The sequence below is a fragment of the Seriola lalandi genome, unplaced genomic scaffold (assembly GCF_002814215.2).
Source record: "Seriola lalandi dorsalis isolate HSWRI2012SDOR001 ecotype SW California unplaced genomic scaffold, Sedor1 jcf7180002054427, whole genome shotgun sequence".
Taxonomy (NCBI): domain Eukaryota; kingdom Metazoa; phylum Chordata; class Actinopteri; order Carangiformes; family Carangidae; genus Seriola; species Seriola lalandi.
The window spans coordinates 562268-578725 of NW_019524980.1; the positions used below are offsets into that span (position 1 = coordinate 562268).

Genomic DNA, 16458 nt, shown 5'->3' on the forward strand with positions numbered 1-16458 from the left:
TTTTGTTTGATCAACAGCCAAAATCCCCAAAAATATTTAATATAAGACAAGGAAAAGCAATAAATTCTAACATTTGAGAACTTGGAACCATAAAACTTTGATTAACTGATTTTTAAAATAGCTTCTGATAAATTTTCTGTGATTGTGACTGATTAATCGACTAATTGTTGCAGCTCTATATGTCAGCATCTGTGTGAGAGGCATGGGGAGGTTTACAAATTTGTATGTAAGCTGCTGTAAGTGAGTGTCTGTGCATTTGTGTGTGTGGCTATGAGTGTGTCGGATTCAGGATTAACAAGTCACATGCGCGACAGGATCACTGGAGTCTGATTACAAATATAACAACAGTGATGATCTTTTTGTGCGTAAAGGTCCTTAGATTGTAAAACAAATTTAAATCAAAGATTAAATAGAAATTATATTTTGTACACAGGAGTTTATTGGCTATTTTAGGCCATAACTAAGTCATGTCACAGAAGTCAGATGATCAAGTACACTGCGATAGCGGTTGTATTTGGATCACCTAATCCTGTGTCACTGATTACATTTTGAAGGGAAGCTTCCTTAAACCTGTGGGTGTGCAGGTATGTTGTGTGTACATGTTTATTTTTCTGTGGCTACATACTTTTATGTGCATGCTGAGCTAAGTCTACCTCAGACCAAGGCCAGATAGAGTAACTTCTTGGCCCGAGGCAGCAGGTAAGGCCATCAATCAACTGTGCAGATAAAATGATTCACACCCTGTTTGGCAGCGCCTGCGCTGCTGTTATTAGCTACTCTTAATGCCTGGATTTGTTTATGCCGAAGGGTGAGCAGTGTGGCAGATTGAGTTAGCTCTGATTGCATTCGATTTACAAAACTGTTGTGAGGGATGCTAATGTGAACTGTTTGATTGGGTTAGAGAAGCTTCTTGGCGTTCTCCAAGTCTATTACGCACAAACACAAACACGGGTAGTGTTAGACCTACTTTATAATGAATTTTCTTGTTTACCTGATGTTTTCCCTCCCCTGATCATTTTGGTGTTTGATGTACTTGTTTTGTGCTCCGTGTCTCTTCCAGGACCCTCAAGCAAGTTTTGATGTCAACGGCAACGACATGGATCCCATGCCTCGATATGACGCAACCAACGAGAACAAGTAAGAGAAAAAATCTATTCCAGAACTAGTGAGAGAGAAATTTAATTTGAATGGGTTACGTAGGGGTTCAGGTAAAAATTAGCACAAGGATCAAATGTTTAGGTGTAAGACTCAGCCAAATGCTTTTCTGTGTGTCAGTGTTTTTCTGATTGATTTTTACCAGAAGCAATGGGCCTCAATATGTTTGTATTTGCTGATTTCTGACCTTGTTGTGGGTGCAATGAGTTACATTAGTGCATTTGATTGTGACATTTGTGGGTGGGTTGTGGTTTTTCTGTTTGGAGGAATTGGTGTGTATATGTGTGCCTGCGTGTGTGTAAGAGGGAAAAAAGAGACTCGCTTGTCCAAGCACTTGTCTTGTGCCAGTTTGGCTTAGTGAGTGATTTTTGGTGTGTGTTTGGCTGCAGCAGCCTGAGTGCCTTGGCAGTGGCTCGGTCCCTGCTGGTAATGCATTGTCTTAAAGAGACATGAGGCTTACAGATGCAGCTTAATGAGCTGGATGCCTTTTAAGGCTCAACTCATAGTTGACTATTATGTTATGTGTGTGGACACAAATCTGGTTTGCCTTCTTTGACTTTTCATATTACTATACGTTTAAACAACAAATTCTCCTATGGGATTTACAAACTGGAGATCATATTAGTTTAATCAAAACAAGGCGGTCATGTGTCTCATCAGAGCTGAATAAATGTGAAAGGTTTGCGTGAGGTGGCCGGCAAGTTAAAACTGGTCATCATGCCTGAAAGGTGAGATGCACACAGTCTGTTAGATTTCTGTGGAATAACACTCAACATCTACAGCTACATCTGGCAAACTGCAGATTGTTGTCAAACTTTGCGTTGTATGGCAACAAGAATGACATAGTGCTTGTGGATTTTAATCTGGTGTTGTCCGTGTGTACAAGCGGCTCTAACAGCTGTGCTCTGCATTTAAGCAGGAGGGAAAAAGGCAATTATGTTATCACTGCATCAACCTCCCATACAGTTCTCTGAAATGACACATTTGGATGAATCAGCATCTATTGCTTAACAGTGCAGTTCCTTGTATCTGCTAATAATCCATCCAACCCACTTCAGATTTAAAAAGGACAGTATGACAAAAGAAATTGTGAAAATTCCTGTAATGTCTGAGTCAGAAGAAAGAAACACAAAAGTGAAACAAGTGGTTATAGAATTCTCTGACAGTTTTGTAATATAGGGTTTGTTTTGGGATTTTTTGGTGTCTTTACCTGCTGGATGGTGTGTTTCTGTGTCCTATGAAATTAGGAAAAAAACACACTGCTCGCTCTTCTTGCAAATTGATATTCACTACAACCTTCTTTTAACTGTTAATGTTACCACTGTGTAACACAAAGTGACCTTGAGAAAATGTAACTGTAATTTTTAATATCTATCTTCAGATACGTGTTGGCAACTACAAATGTTTCTCAGTGGCCTGTCATATTAAAAGCTGTGGGGGGAAATGCAGATTTTTTTGAAAAACAAAACAAAAAAACACCTGACACAAACTGAAAACTACATAAACTAAACTGAAATTGGATTTAGAAATATCTGAAATCATAGTAAGCGCAATTCACAAAGAACCAAGAAATATAAAACTGCTTGTTGAAGCAGGGGGAAAATATGCAGGGCTATAAGAAAAATCAGATGTATACCACAGAAAGTTGAGTGAGTTGAGTTTAAGTGATGGTAGTTTCGGAAAGTTAAAAAGTATGTGTGTCTGCATTAGATCAATTATGGTGTGTGAGTGCATGTTGTTCCCACTGGCTATCATCTATTGCACAAACGTTATATGGCTCTGGCTGAAACACAGAGACATCCCCGAGTGACTGTGACACAGATGTGTAGAAAATGGAAAATACAGGCAAACACAAAGAGTGGAAAGACGACCGGACAGACAATTTTATGGATTATTGGAGTGAAGTGAACTGAGCGAAGACTGTTGAAGCATTTTAAAGGAGGGAGTCAGCAGTTTGGCTCATTAACTGTGATAAAGGGGCCTATCACAGATTTGCAGCCATAACATGTTATACACAGTTTCATTTGTTTCAGCTTTTCTGTAAACTTGTGAGGTCATCCCAACTCCACAGAGGATAAAAGGAAGGTTTCCACATCTATACAAATGGTGTCTATATTTCTAATATCTAAACTAGATGTGAATTACGTAGAAAGAGATGAGAAGGATGAGGACTTTTTTGATTGAAGTTGCCGAACATAGATGTTTCTGTACACACCTCCGCTAAGTGATGCCTCCATATCTTTTTAAACCTTTGATCATGCTGTTAAATAAATGTTGACCAGAAATCATCAGGTTACTGTGAAATGGATTTTCCGCTGTCTGAGTGCTTCCCTGGACTTAAAAACTTCCCCGTGTCTTCCCCGGGGGTTTCGATAGCTAGATGCTGGGTTTCCATGGCAGCGGTCAGAGCTGTTTCCGGGGGGTGTTGTGATGCAGATGTTCTCTGCAGGAGGTGCGTGTGCGTGTGAGTGTGTTTGTGCCGATCCAGAAAGTGGTGTTTTTGAGGAGGCGGAGGACGCAAACATACTTATGTTTGTTTACGCTGGTCGCTGACCCGGGCCGATTGTCACCACTGCAGTTACTGGTGGAATGTTACCCTGTTGTGTGTGTGTGTGTGCGTGTGTGTGTGTGTGCGTGCGTGTGCGTGTGTTTGTGTGTGTGTGAATAGATGTTAGAGTAGTGTGAGTAGTCTAGCTTATCACTGATGTTGGACACGGTTTCAGCTATCGATGTTTTTGTGTGTTAACGTTTGTGTGTACTTGGGGAGCACAGTGCTCGCATGCTGCACTCAGATTACAAACAAGGTCCTGCGCCTGTGTGTGTGAGTGTGTTTGTACATTATGGGACCATTGGCGCTGACGAACCTGTCCTGACAACTTTGTGTGGGATTATTTCGACAGGAATGCACACATTTATCTGTAAAGATGTGTGTTTACGTGTCCTTGCTTTCCATTTCTAATTTAGCATATCTATCTGGTAGTTTGTGTGCTCTACTGCTTGTGTATACATTTGCTTGTGTTAACCTTGTCCGTGACATCCTCTCACCCGGGCATGTGTGCGTTTGTTTAGATCTGTGTAATAAGCTGTTGATTCCCGTTCTTTCCTCAGGCACGGGACACGGTGTGCGGGCGAAGTTGCTGCAGCCGCAAACAACTCCCATTGCATTGTGGGAATTGCCTACAATGCCAGAATAGGAGGTGAGTGATTGGTTATAATTGTCTGGTTTCTGAAACAGTATTTATCAACAGTTCTTGACATGTTTCTGTTTATTCAGCAGAGCTATGTTATGGCTCGTGTTATAAGTATGTGTATGTCAGTGTAATTAAGGCCTCATAACTGCTAATGTCTGACATTTGAAAGGAAACCAATGCAGTCTGAAAGGATGCTGAGAACTAGCATGGCGGAACATGTACTAGTCAGTTCCTGATGTTAATGCAGTTCTATCCAAACCAATTAAAATGACTCCACAAGCTCAGTTTAACTAAATCAAACTCTGTGTTCATTGGTTGATCATGTCCCTCAGAATACAGCGTTGTGATTAATGTGTCATCATGCTGATGGTTGTATGACTGCGCTCGCATTTTTTACAAATCCGACGACTAAAATGTGTGATAGAAGCTTTAATGATAGAGACCTCATACTTACTTTAGAGTAGATGATCTGATCAGCCTTGGAAAGACCTTGTTGCAAAAATGTACACCTTAAAGAGGAGTAACACATTTTTATTGAGGTATAACTCTGAAACACGTGCTAATTAATCGCCCGATTCGCCTAATTAATGACTTGATTAGCCTGTTAGTCTGTTTTTAATTTATCATGGTAATTATGACAGGAAATGTTATTCATTAAACTTTTTCAGCAAGTTTTGTAGAAATGCATGTGAGATAGATTCACCTTTGGTTAGTTATGCATGTATTATCTCTGTGTTTGTGTACCAGGTGTGCGAATGCTGGATGGAGATGTAACAGACATGGTGGAGGCCAAGTCTCTGAGCCTGCAGCCGCAGCACATCGACATATACAGTGCCAGCTGGGGACCTGATGATGACGGAAAGACTGTGGATGGACCGGCGTCTCTGGCCAGGCAGGCTTTCGAGAATGGCATTCGCATGGTGGGCACATGCACACGTATTTACATACAGAAACATGTACAAATAAACAAGTGCTTTACTGTTCAGCCAGGACTTTGACATTGGTATTCATATGGTGGGACAAGATATAAACACACACGCTAAGCAGATGTGTGTGTTTCATGCTCATATACTCATATCCTAAACCCTTCTCTGGCTATCTCTACCTGTGAGATGTCCTCCAGACATTAGAGCCCCCCCCCCCCCACCCCACCCCCGGCTATTAGCATATATTTATTTACATATTCATAGCTTATTTTGCATAACGACAATCTGGCGCTGTGTTGTTGGTGGAATGGAAAAGCTATAACAGAGGTTAACAGGGGTGAAGTCATTTACTGGTCGCAACTCACACACATACATCCACACAATCACAAAGTTATTCACAAAGTTTGCTACAACTGGCCTTCTGCCATTTGGTTAAGCAGATGTAGACCTTGAATGAGGTGAGAGTGAGATCCAGACAGGGAGGGGAGTCAGCGGTGGGGGACATGTGGATCTCAGAGTTTTCAGACTGAACACTTTGACTGTGACGCTGCGAGCCTGTGGCACGTTACAAAAAAGAGGAAAGAGGGGGGGAGGAAAAAACGAACAGGTTGGTAGCGTGAGTAGAAGAGAGTCCCCGTCGCTCCTGACAGGCTGGCCTTTTAAGATGACAGAGGTGAGGGAGATATCTGTCCAACTGGTACGAGTTAGGCATGTGTATGTGCTTGCATGCCCTCCACTCTGGTATGTGTGTGTGTGTGTGTGTGTGTGTGTGTGTGTGTGTGTGTGTGTGTGTGTGTGTGTGTGTGTGAGAGAGAGAAGCTGAGTGGAGATGGCATGCTTGTGAGTGTAACATGTACCTATGTGACACTCTGAAGAGACAGTTTATCACAAAGCGCTGAGGTGTTAGAGACACCACTGACAGCTGTGAAGAGGGTTGCACTCTGGCTTGTTGTTGCTGTACGTGTGAAATACTCAAACAAGATTTTTCTTATGCGTGACATGTTTTTTTGTGTGTGTTTCCTGGCTACATTTCGCTATATATGATAAGTTTGTTGCTTATACACAACGTTTTTCAGTTAGGTTAACCCTCTGTGTATGTATAGCTCTCAACTGTCATGTCCATCAAAATGTTTCTTTCTCTCTCTGTTTTAGGTGTTTTTTTCTACTTTTTTCTGCTATGATGATAGGTTACTAATATAATATCATAACACATAAAGAGAAAAGCAGCAAATGTTGACATCTGAGAAGACAACAATCAGTAAATGCTTGGCGTTTTGTTGGATAAATGACCAACAATTAATCAATCATTTTGATATAGATACATTTTCTGACAGTTGATAATTTCATCAATCCCACTCTCCCCTTTATGCTCTCTACTCACTGTGTCCTCCTTTCTTTGTGCCGTTCTTTCTTTTGCTAACTGCTGTTCAAAGCGCTCTCCATCGCTCTCATCTGTCAGCGTTTGCTCCTCTCTGATCCCCCTCTCACTCAGAGGGGCTCCACTTGCTTATCGCTGCCTGACAGAAGCCCCCTTTTGAAGAACTCCAAACTATCTTTTATTCCTGTATCTCTCTCTCTCTCTCTCTCTCTCTCTCTCTCTCTCTCTCTCTCTCTCTCTCTCTCTCTCTGTGTGTGTGTAACAGTATGAATAGCAGTGTCAGTCAACTCGTCAGATATTTTTTTTTGCTGACTCCTGGCTGAACTTTGCCTTCGTTACTCGGTCGGTCATCACCAGCACTGGGACTCCCTCTGTGTCTCTGACGGGTCCAGGTTTTAGATCATTTTCAGCTTTGCCAATTCTGGAAGTACAATGTCAAAATGACATAATGAAAGGCATTTGACTTGGTTTTCAATGAAAATGAATTGAGACTGAATACTGTATTAGTGAATTAATTGGTGTCTTTATTCACACTTTGAGTCAATGAAAAGCTCACTCTGAGCTGGCCCAGGCCTCTCCATTAGCGAGATCCTCCAAATACATCTGGAATGAGTCTTTTTTAATGTACTGCGTAAGCTCTTCTGGAGACCTAGATTTGAATATTAAACAGCTGCCTGGCTGTACATGTAATGAGCCTCGGTTATAACAAATGTCCATATGTGTGCAGTGTTTAGCCAAACCTTAGTAAAATTCAAAACGTGCACATAAAATGGTTCTAAAAACTCTTGAAAGTCTTATTTGTTGTTAAAAGTGCACAAATTATATTTGCTATATGTATATGTTGTTTAAAACATTTCTTTCATGTCTTTACATGCCATATTTGTGGTTTTATTGCTCTGCTTCCTTTCGTGAATGTGTGCAATCAAGTTAAGTCTAATGCTGACTGTGTGTGGTCCTTTTGATGCTTTACTTTCATTCTTCAAATAGAGATAATACCATGAATTCTATAAAATAAAGTCATAAAAAGACTGAGCAAAACAGCAGTACTGGTATGTACAGAGCTGATAAAGAAAAATAATGAAACAAAATGGAGCATAGTAAACAGAGGATACCGACCACAAGGATGCAACAAAATGAAAATATTGAATGAATAAGGGTAAAGGGGGGTATAATGGAATAGCAAATGTTCAAGACAAGCACGTCAAATTAAAATGCATGTATTGCCAAAAAACATACAAACTGAATTATAGAAACAAAACAAACTAATGACTGATTATTCATCAACCATTTCTTCAGCAAAAGTTTGAAACTCCTCTCAGCTGGTGAGAACTGTTCCAGAAAACTGCTGCAGTTTATAATTTTTGCTCATTGAACTCTAGAGTCTTAAAGAAATAACATTAGTTAATCTACCTCTTGTTGCATAGTGATGATGATCTCTCATGAGATTAAATAGTTAAGTAACCAACTTAGTCTGTTGAAGATGAGGCCTACCTTAATTTGAAGAAGTGATGTGTCGGATTTGTTTGAGGAGAAAGGTTTGGATGGAAATGGTTGGATAGATTTTGGGCTGTCTGCACAAGCATCTTTTTTAAATGATATCTTGTAGCTGATTTACTGGTTATTAATATGACAGTATTAATTTGTTTCCAGAAATCATTTTACGGTTATTAACTGTAACATTACTGTCATTCAGTAAATGAACTCCTCTCCTCTGCTGCAGTGATGTGAGGAGAGACAGAAATTCACCTCACTCAGGCCGACGGGGAAAAAAAACTCAATAACACAGCATGGCACTCGGCAATGGCAACGTTTCAAAGGAAAAAATCTCCACTATATTTTGGCCAGTTAAAACATTATGATTACTAAACTTGGATCACATCACATCAGATCTGTTGCCAGACACACTCACGACTGCTGTGGACTTACACTGTCTTGCTGCCTACTGTTTTTTTTCGGCACTTTTGCTGTTGCTGGTATTTACTTTTATTCGTTATGCACTGAACACAGAACCTGTGACTCCCCTTCTGATGACATTAAAAGAGCATTTAAAAATGGGGCCAAAACAACGTTGGTGAGCAGTGATTGCCTCTAAGTACTAAGACAAATCTACAGGCCCTCAGTTTCCTCTCTGCATCTTCTCTTGTCAGGGGAGGAAGGGCCGCGGCTCCATCTTTGTGTGGGCTTCAGGCAATGGCGGGCGCAGCAGAGACCACTGCTCGTGTGACGGCTACACCAACTCCATCTACACCATCTCCATCTCCAGCACAGCTGAGAGCGGACGAAAGCCCTGGTATCTGGAGGAATGCTCGTCCACACTGACCACCACCTACAGCAGTGGGGAGAACTACGACCGAAAGATTGTAAGGACTGGTGTGTGTGTGTGTGTGTGTGTGTGTGTGTGTGTGTGTGTGTGTGTGTCTGTGGTAGATTTTGAGAACCTTATCCTTATCGTGCAAACACATGCAAGTGCATCAGTTTTTGACAGTACGAATGGCCTCATTTTACAGCAGAGCCAAAATGCTTTTGTGTTCCTCATTGATGTCTGAGTTGTATTGGTGTTGTTTTATGCTTAATTGAATTTTGGACCAGACTTCTGTTTTCCAGCTTTAAATAAGTGACATGAACTAAAAGAAACTGTCAAAGGTATGTCTCCATGTCCTAGGTAACCATTCATTTACATTGAAGACTGTCCATGTTTTGATTTGGAGCTTGAAAAAATTGAAAAGTTTGCATATAGAATATATAATTACAGTTAAGAGTACAGCATGATACAACATGGTATTAACTGGGCCGTGCGTGCGTGCGTGCGTGCATGCGTGTTTGTGGGCCCAGTGATGTGACCTGGATTGACCCAAATTGACCAAATCTCTCTCATGTTCCACTGGGATGGACAGTGACAGTTGGCCACTGTGAGCTAGCTTGTCTGGCAGTGTTTTGCTACATTCCTTGTACCGATGCTACAGACACACACACACACACACAAACACACACACACACACACACACACACACACACACACACACACACACACAAGCACACATGCATTCTTTACAGTGTCCCTCTGGCTTTGTACACACAGTAAACCTCATACATCTGAAAGTAAGTCTAATCTAGTTGAGGACATACTGTCCTGTCTACTCTAATACTATTGGACTACTTTCACTTCTTACTAAACCATTTCGTGTGTGTGTGTGTGTGTGTGTGTGTGTGTCTGTGTGTGTCTGTCTGTCTGTCTGTCTTCAGATAGTCCCTCAAACTCTTTAGTCCTGGAAAGGTCCTTTGATGAGGGCTCAGACTGGAACTTAGCTAAGCTTCTGTTGGCTGACTGACTGTCAAGCTGTTTGACTAGTTGGCTGACTAAAGTCCACACAATCAAAGCAAAGATACAGCTCTTTAAAAACACCTTTTATTACCTCTTATTGCTTCTTACTCTTTGTCCTTTGTTTCTCCTTGTGCATTGATTCCTTGCGGAAACAACTCTTGGGGAAACCGGAGATTTGTGCACTTGTGTGTGAGTGTCTGTGTGTGTTATCTCTAGCGAGGCAGTGTATCAAAGCTGGAATGTGAGTTTCAGGTGTGTCTAAATCCTCCTGATCCTCATGACTTCAATCTCTCTTTGTCTGTCTGTTTCTCTTTCTCTCTCTCCTCCTGCCATCATCGTCACTATTTGTTCTGCTCATTCTCTCCCTCCACCTCTGTAACACCCCTCTGTTCTTCTCCTGCATATATTTGTTTATGGCTTTCTTATTTATGAAATTTCTCCCCTCTCATCTGTGACTTTGACTCCTCCTTCCTCTCCTGTTTCTTACCTGCCTCTTTTCTCTTACTACTTATTTCTTTCTTTCTTACTTCCTCTTTATCTCTCTTTTGTACCCATGTGACTTTCTCCCCTTTTCCTCTATCTGCAGATCACAACAGACCTGAGACATCGGTGTACAGACAGTCACACAGGGACATCGGCATCGGCTCCTATGGCTGCTGCCATTATTGCTCTGGCCCTGGAGGCAAAGTAAGATCCATTTAACCTCATCCCTTCACTTCATCCCTTTACCCCTTGCTTACCTTCTAATGCCGTCTTGTCCTCTGGCTTCATTGATCTATAAGGGGAACACGTGAAGCTTTTTCTCACAAATGCATCATTGTCAAGTTAGCGGTAGAGATGCATTTAACTACTTGAAAAGGCTCTTTGTTTTAATCAGTTAATCTCATCCCAGGTTTGTGTGCAGAGACACGTTGATGATGTACAGAGGTACATCAGGTTTCAGAGTATGACTGACATACAGGGCAGCTGGACTATACAGCACATAGACACTACCGCAAGACACATGCTCACAGATCAACCTCAGCTGGAGCGATACAAGTGTAGAGTAAATCTACTTCTGCACGGTGGCTTAGAGAACATAATGATTAAGGCACATCATCTTAGTATAATACATTACACACCTGCTTCCATTCACTTCAGTGTATCAGCACCTACAAGCAATTAGGTTAGACAGGTAGCAGAGATGCCTTGTTCTAAAGGTCTGTGTAAAGCAGGTTTGAGTGTTCATAGCGATGTGTGGGTGCAAGTGGTGAAGCTGGAAAGCTCATTCAAAGGAGTTATCAGCTGTTGATATTTACCTGTTATTATTGATCCCAGTGCAACATTAACAGTGGACATTTTGATTTCCTGCACTGAGAAATGTCAGAGAGTTACCACATATATGTGTTGGGCACATTTTGGAGTAGAGAAGCACTATGCCGAGTCCTACTTTCTGTAAACGATAAGATTAAGTATAGGGGGTTTCCACTTTAATAGTCGGGGCCTGTGCTTTTCAGGTACTTGCCTGGATATGGATTGCCATCACTCTCCTTCAATGGTGACCTGTGCTCGAAGTTTAACAGGATTAAACTCTCCACTGAGAAGTCACAACCATGTATAGCTGCAGCGTGTATATACTGTAGTCTGTCTTGCCTGGGATTGTGCCAACTAATTTGACATCACAATATATTGTGAGCCAGTCCCTTGTGATCCATTATGAATACACTGGCACAAATATCACAATCATGTTGTCTTGGGATCCTCATGCAAGAGTATTTCTCTGCTTTACTGCAGACATTTGAACTCTGAGCTCTTCTGCTTTGTGGCAGCTCAGCCTTCTGCCCATTTATGGCTATTTTAAATTTGAATGATCACATGTGTTCATGTTGCTGTGTGTGCTGAGAAAAGGATGTTTAATGCACTTTGGTACACAGTGTTCCATCTCAGCTGTCTACAAAACTGAAGGCTCTTCATAATGTAGTAAGTAGATGTAGAATATGAATGAGTACTATATTTTCAGAGAAAACGAGGCACACACAAAGTGTGGCAGATAATTGTTTGAAAACATATTTCTAAATATCATTGTTATAGTGGACAAAGTACTGGGATATTGTTGTATGATGATTCCCAGTTTCGTGCCCCTTTGCTGCTTTTAAATGCATAAACCATTTAGCTCTCAGTTTCAGGATGCCATCAGTAGCAGAATAAGTGCAGGACTGTGGCTTTACTTGATCTTTTAAGATCTCTGCAACAAGCAGAACTACACACAGACTTTTCTGGGCCAGATGCTTTCATGTCAAACATTTCTAGTAGAAAGGACTGAGTGCCAATATGACGACAAGAAGAGGAAAGTAAGACAGACAGATACTAAAAGCAAGCTTTTTCAGTTGGTTTCAGTATCCTCTATAGCCCTCATGCCTTATATATGTCCTGGTTGCTTTTTGTGTAAGGCACAGCAGATTCCTGCACGCTCTTCTTTGATACCTGTTGAGGTGCTTAATTTGTGATAAATTAATGAATTGGAAACAGTGCAGTGGAGGTGCAGAGACTCTGAATTGGGCTTTACCTCATCATCACATGTTGAGCAGCTCAGTTAGCTGAGGTCACTTCATTTAACCTGGATAATCCAATCCAAATCCTCCCAGTAGAAAATATTCTCGGTTTCCAGGCAGTGCTGGGCACATAAGCCTGTTTCCTCAACAAGATTATCACACACTGCTTCTTGCCTGCCTGCCTGCTTTCTTCTCTTCTGCTGGCTCTCACTTCCTCTCTGTCGTGCTTGTTCTGCCTCCACCACTGTCACGATGGTCTTTTTTTCCCTCCTCCAAGGAAAACGATCTTTATTTCTTTCTATCCGTTCATTCAGTTTCTCACATGGATAAACTTGCATGCAGGCACACGCAGATGAAGAGAGGGCAGGATCAAAGAGGGACAGGGAAACAATTTAGACAAACTGTGCAGTGCCGATCGTATCTACTCTTATCTGGTGAATGAAAGCGGGCAAACTTTCTGTGATAAACATGTCAAGATGCCATTACGCTAGACTTCACTAAACTTGTGAGGTCTTTTCCCTTGATATGAGAGTGGATTGGAACATGTTACTACAGAAAAGCGCGCCATGCTCTGTTCTCTGTAGATTTTGCCAAGTTTAAGATGTTTTAAGACAGCCCATGATTTATCTCTTTATGAGCTAGAGTCTAGCACGGCAAGGAGCAACATTTTAGAGCTTCACAAACTTTTATTTCTTTCCCCTCTCCCTTTGTCCTTGGAAGTGAGGAAATGGAAAAGTGAGTGAACATGGAGACTGGAGACTTCAGTGAGGAAATTAGGAGGGATAAGCAAGAAATGACCAAGGATAACCTACCTTACAAACCTCATCTACTGGGAGGCTTTAAGAGACCAAAGCAGGGACAGATGGGTGAAAAGAAGACTTAATTTCTTCTCCATTCATCTGATTTGAAATTTATGCTAGTGTGACACATTTTAGCGTGAAAAATTCTGATTATCGTGTGGATATTTTTCCATCAGTGGACTGAACCTAGGTGAAATTGAGAGACTGAAATGTTATACTTTTGTGTCTTCATCTCCATCATTCACTTCCCTCTTGGCTTTCTCCCTAAAGATTACTTGTGTGGTTTCATCCATAATTACACTTGAGAGAAACACTGAGAAACCTATATTAGACACTCTTATTCGCTGCTGGTTTTCCCCAGTATGTGAGCTACTCCATTAATTAGTATTGGCTTGTTTATGGGAAGGCTGTCATGGCCTAGATAACGATGCCAAAGTCACTTTTAATTAATGACCATAAAACATTTATGGAACCATAATTACAGAGTGAAAGCTAAGCCTATTAATATTGATCTGAAGATTTAATTATTCTGACTTTTTATAGCTCTTTTCTGTGCTACCATCCTTATATAGTTATACTATCAGAGTATTTTTTTCAACTGGATTTAAGAAATGTGGGCTCAGTGAGGGCATCAGTGAAGCATGTGTAACAGCAATGTCTTTAGCTACAGTTGTATTGTGGGCATCATGGGGATGTGGTATTTTGGGTTCAACACAAGCAGGGTTTACTATAAATATATGAAATATTCCCATCTATAAATTCCCCATTTTTGTCTAATCATGATCACAGTTTTCCTAGAATATAACTCTGATAATTGCAAAAAGTTTGGCTAAACAGTCCATTAAGTCAATTTGATTAAGGAATGATGGACAGCGTGAAGAGTTCAGCTCTTTTCCAACTTCTTACTACTACGAGAGAGTGATGCCCGGCCTTCAGTATAAGCTGAAATGTTGTACCTTTACTTTTACCAGGAATACTCTGCAAGATTAAAATACCAACTATGATTCTGATTTCACTACATGCCCATGAACTTGCACTGGGTTGTGACAAATAGGGAAGGTCAACAACATATTGCTGGCTTCAAATATCTATCTATGGCAGTGATCCTCAGCGTCCACACTTTGATCTCTCCCATTTGAAACAATCCCACGTTGGCATGACTGTTCTTGATATTTTTATGTCTAGATTGTTGAGTTTTGTTCTCACCATTTACAACTGAAATGTGGCATCAAGGGAGAGGGAAAGGTATTTTTTCTTACACACAAGTAAACTCAATGTGCTTTAAATTAAAGACGATAAAACAAATAATATAGAACAGTAGCCTATTCTGTGAATGTTCTGGCAACTCTGTATGTATTGGATTTTTTCATCTTGTCTGTAGTATAAAGTGCATATAAGAATGTGGCTTTTGACTGTAATCTGTTGAACTCTGTGGCTAAATGTGTGATTCTGATAACGCTCAGCATTTTAAACGTCCTCTAGTGCGTTCTTGGTTTAACAGAGATCACGGGAAGCTCTGAAAGAAACCTGCTCTCATGCCAGCAGCTCAACAGGCAAAGGCACAGAGTGTTCAGGTCAGACTCATTTTGCTGCCTGATGCTTCCTCTCACACCATACCTGTTTATCTTCCTAAATTTTAAAGTTTGAATGTTGGGCTGCAAACCTTAAATGTTAGTTTTAGGTTGCATGATACAGAGTAGTACTGGATTGTGGCGGTCTCAGATGGCGAGTGACATGAGGGGAGGGAACAGAGCATCTGGCCAGCATATGAGATGGAAGGGAATCCCAGGAAACTTGGTGACCCACTTCTTCCTGGTTTTTCCCTTTAATGTAGCGTTTGGACATCAAAGGAGTCGAGACACATGGCTGCCATCTCATAATGGATCTCACGTGAGATCTGAGAAACCAGGGACAGATGAACGGGCATCTACGCTTTCCATTTATGCCTCTCTGTAATTTTCTCTCTCAGTAATCTTCCACCTACTGTATATTACTATGTTTTCTTTACATTGTTTTACATTTCATCCTCTTTCTTGCTCCTCATGATTTGTTTTTCTACCTCCTCCCTCTTCTATCCCAACCTTTTTATGTTTACCTTTCATCCACCTATTCTCCCCCTATCCCATAATTACGCCAATAACAAAGTTATGGTTTTTATGGTCACTTATTTACTTTGTGCTCAGTTATGTCTCCCTACTATTTTTTAAACTGCAATGAATAAATAAATGTGTTTGTGTGTGTTTGCTTCTGCTAGTCCTCTTCTAACATGGAGAGATGTACAGCACATCATTGTAAAGACCTCCAGAGCTGGACATCTCAGCGCCCCTGACTGGAAGACCAATGCTGCTGGTTACAATGGTACAAACACAAGCACACACACATGATAGACATACATGCAGAGACGGTATCAGTTGAATTGTACAACTGATAATCACTTAAAAAAAAGTCTTATTCTGATCAGAGTTGATGAGATTTTTTTTCACTGCTATAAATCTGTACATCTTCTTTTCAATACACCATAAAAGCAATCAAATTAACAAACACAAGGTACCCGATTGGCTTAAAAATATATCAATAAAAAAATATCTCTGAGTTGTGTTTTGGTAATTGGTGAATCTGGTAGTAACTGTACCAAGCAATAAAAGAAAAGCTAAATCTTTGTGACATCTTCAGACCAGTTTAAATGCTGGGCCACAATCTAGATGCTGCTGTGGGTCCACAGCATCAGCACACCTCAGTTAAGCAACAGTTGCATTTCTATTTATGCAGGAATACAGTGTGTTTGAAAGAAAAATACAATATACAAAAAAGTCACAGAGAAATCAGTGTTTGATTCCTGGATCTGTTTTCTCCAATCAGAAGACGGGAGCTGAGCAGCATCCAAAAAAATTTTCCTTCTTGCTAAACTACTGCGCCGCCAGCTGCCATCTGTCAGGGTCCATGTGGTGGTTGCTGTTTTGTAATGTTGTGAGTGCGTGTTTAAGTGTGTATGCATACCTGCGTGTGTGTATGTGTGCATGTGTGTATGAGGGAAAGAAACCAAGAGAGTGAGAACTAAGGGTCAGCCAGGCTGCAGGCCCAGTGTGCCTGGAGAGTTTCCAAGTGTCTGTTTTTTCAAAGAGGAACTAAAGAGAAACAGGACTGGGGAGGGGGGT

The 16458-nt window shown here is 40.9% G+C and overlaps 1 protein-coding gene across 3 annotated transcripts in view; it reads left to right on the plus strand.

Annotated features, from left to right (window-relative positions):
• Positions 1-16458, plus strand: part of LOC111658215 (proprotein convertase subtilisin/kexin type 5-like) — a 68730-nt gene that overhangs the window by 16898 nt on the left and 35374 nt on the right. For all 3 annotated transcript variants that reach the window (XM_087175241.1, XM_023410642.2, XM_023410641.2), the window contains exons 5-10: positions 1061-1137; positions 4264-4352; positions 5094-5266; positions 8798-9010; positions 10559-10659; positions 15558-15661. In XM_087175241.1, coding sequence (XP_087031367.1) covers positions 1061-1137; positions 4264-4352; positions 5094-5266; positions 8798-9010; positions 10559-10659; positions 15558-15661 — 757 coding nt within the window. The remainder of the gene's footprint in view (positions 1-1060; positions 1138-4263; positions 4353-5093; positions 5267-8797; positions 9011-10558; positions 10660-15557; positions 15662-16458) is intronic.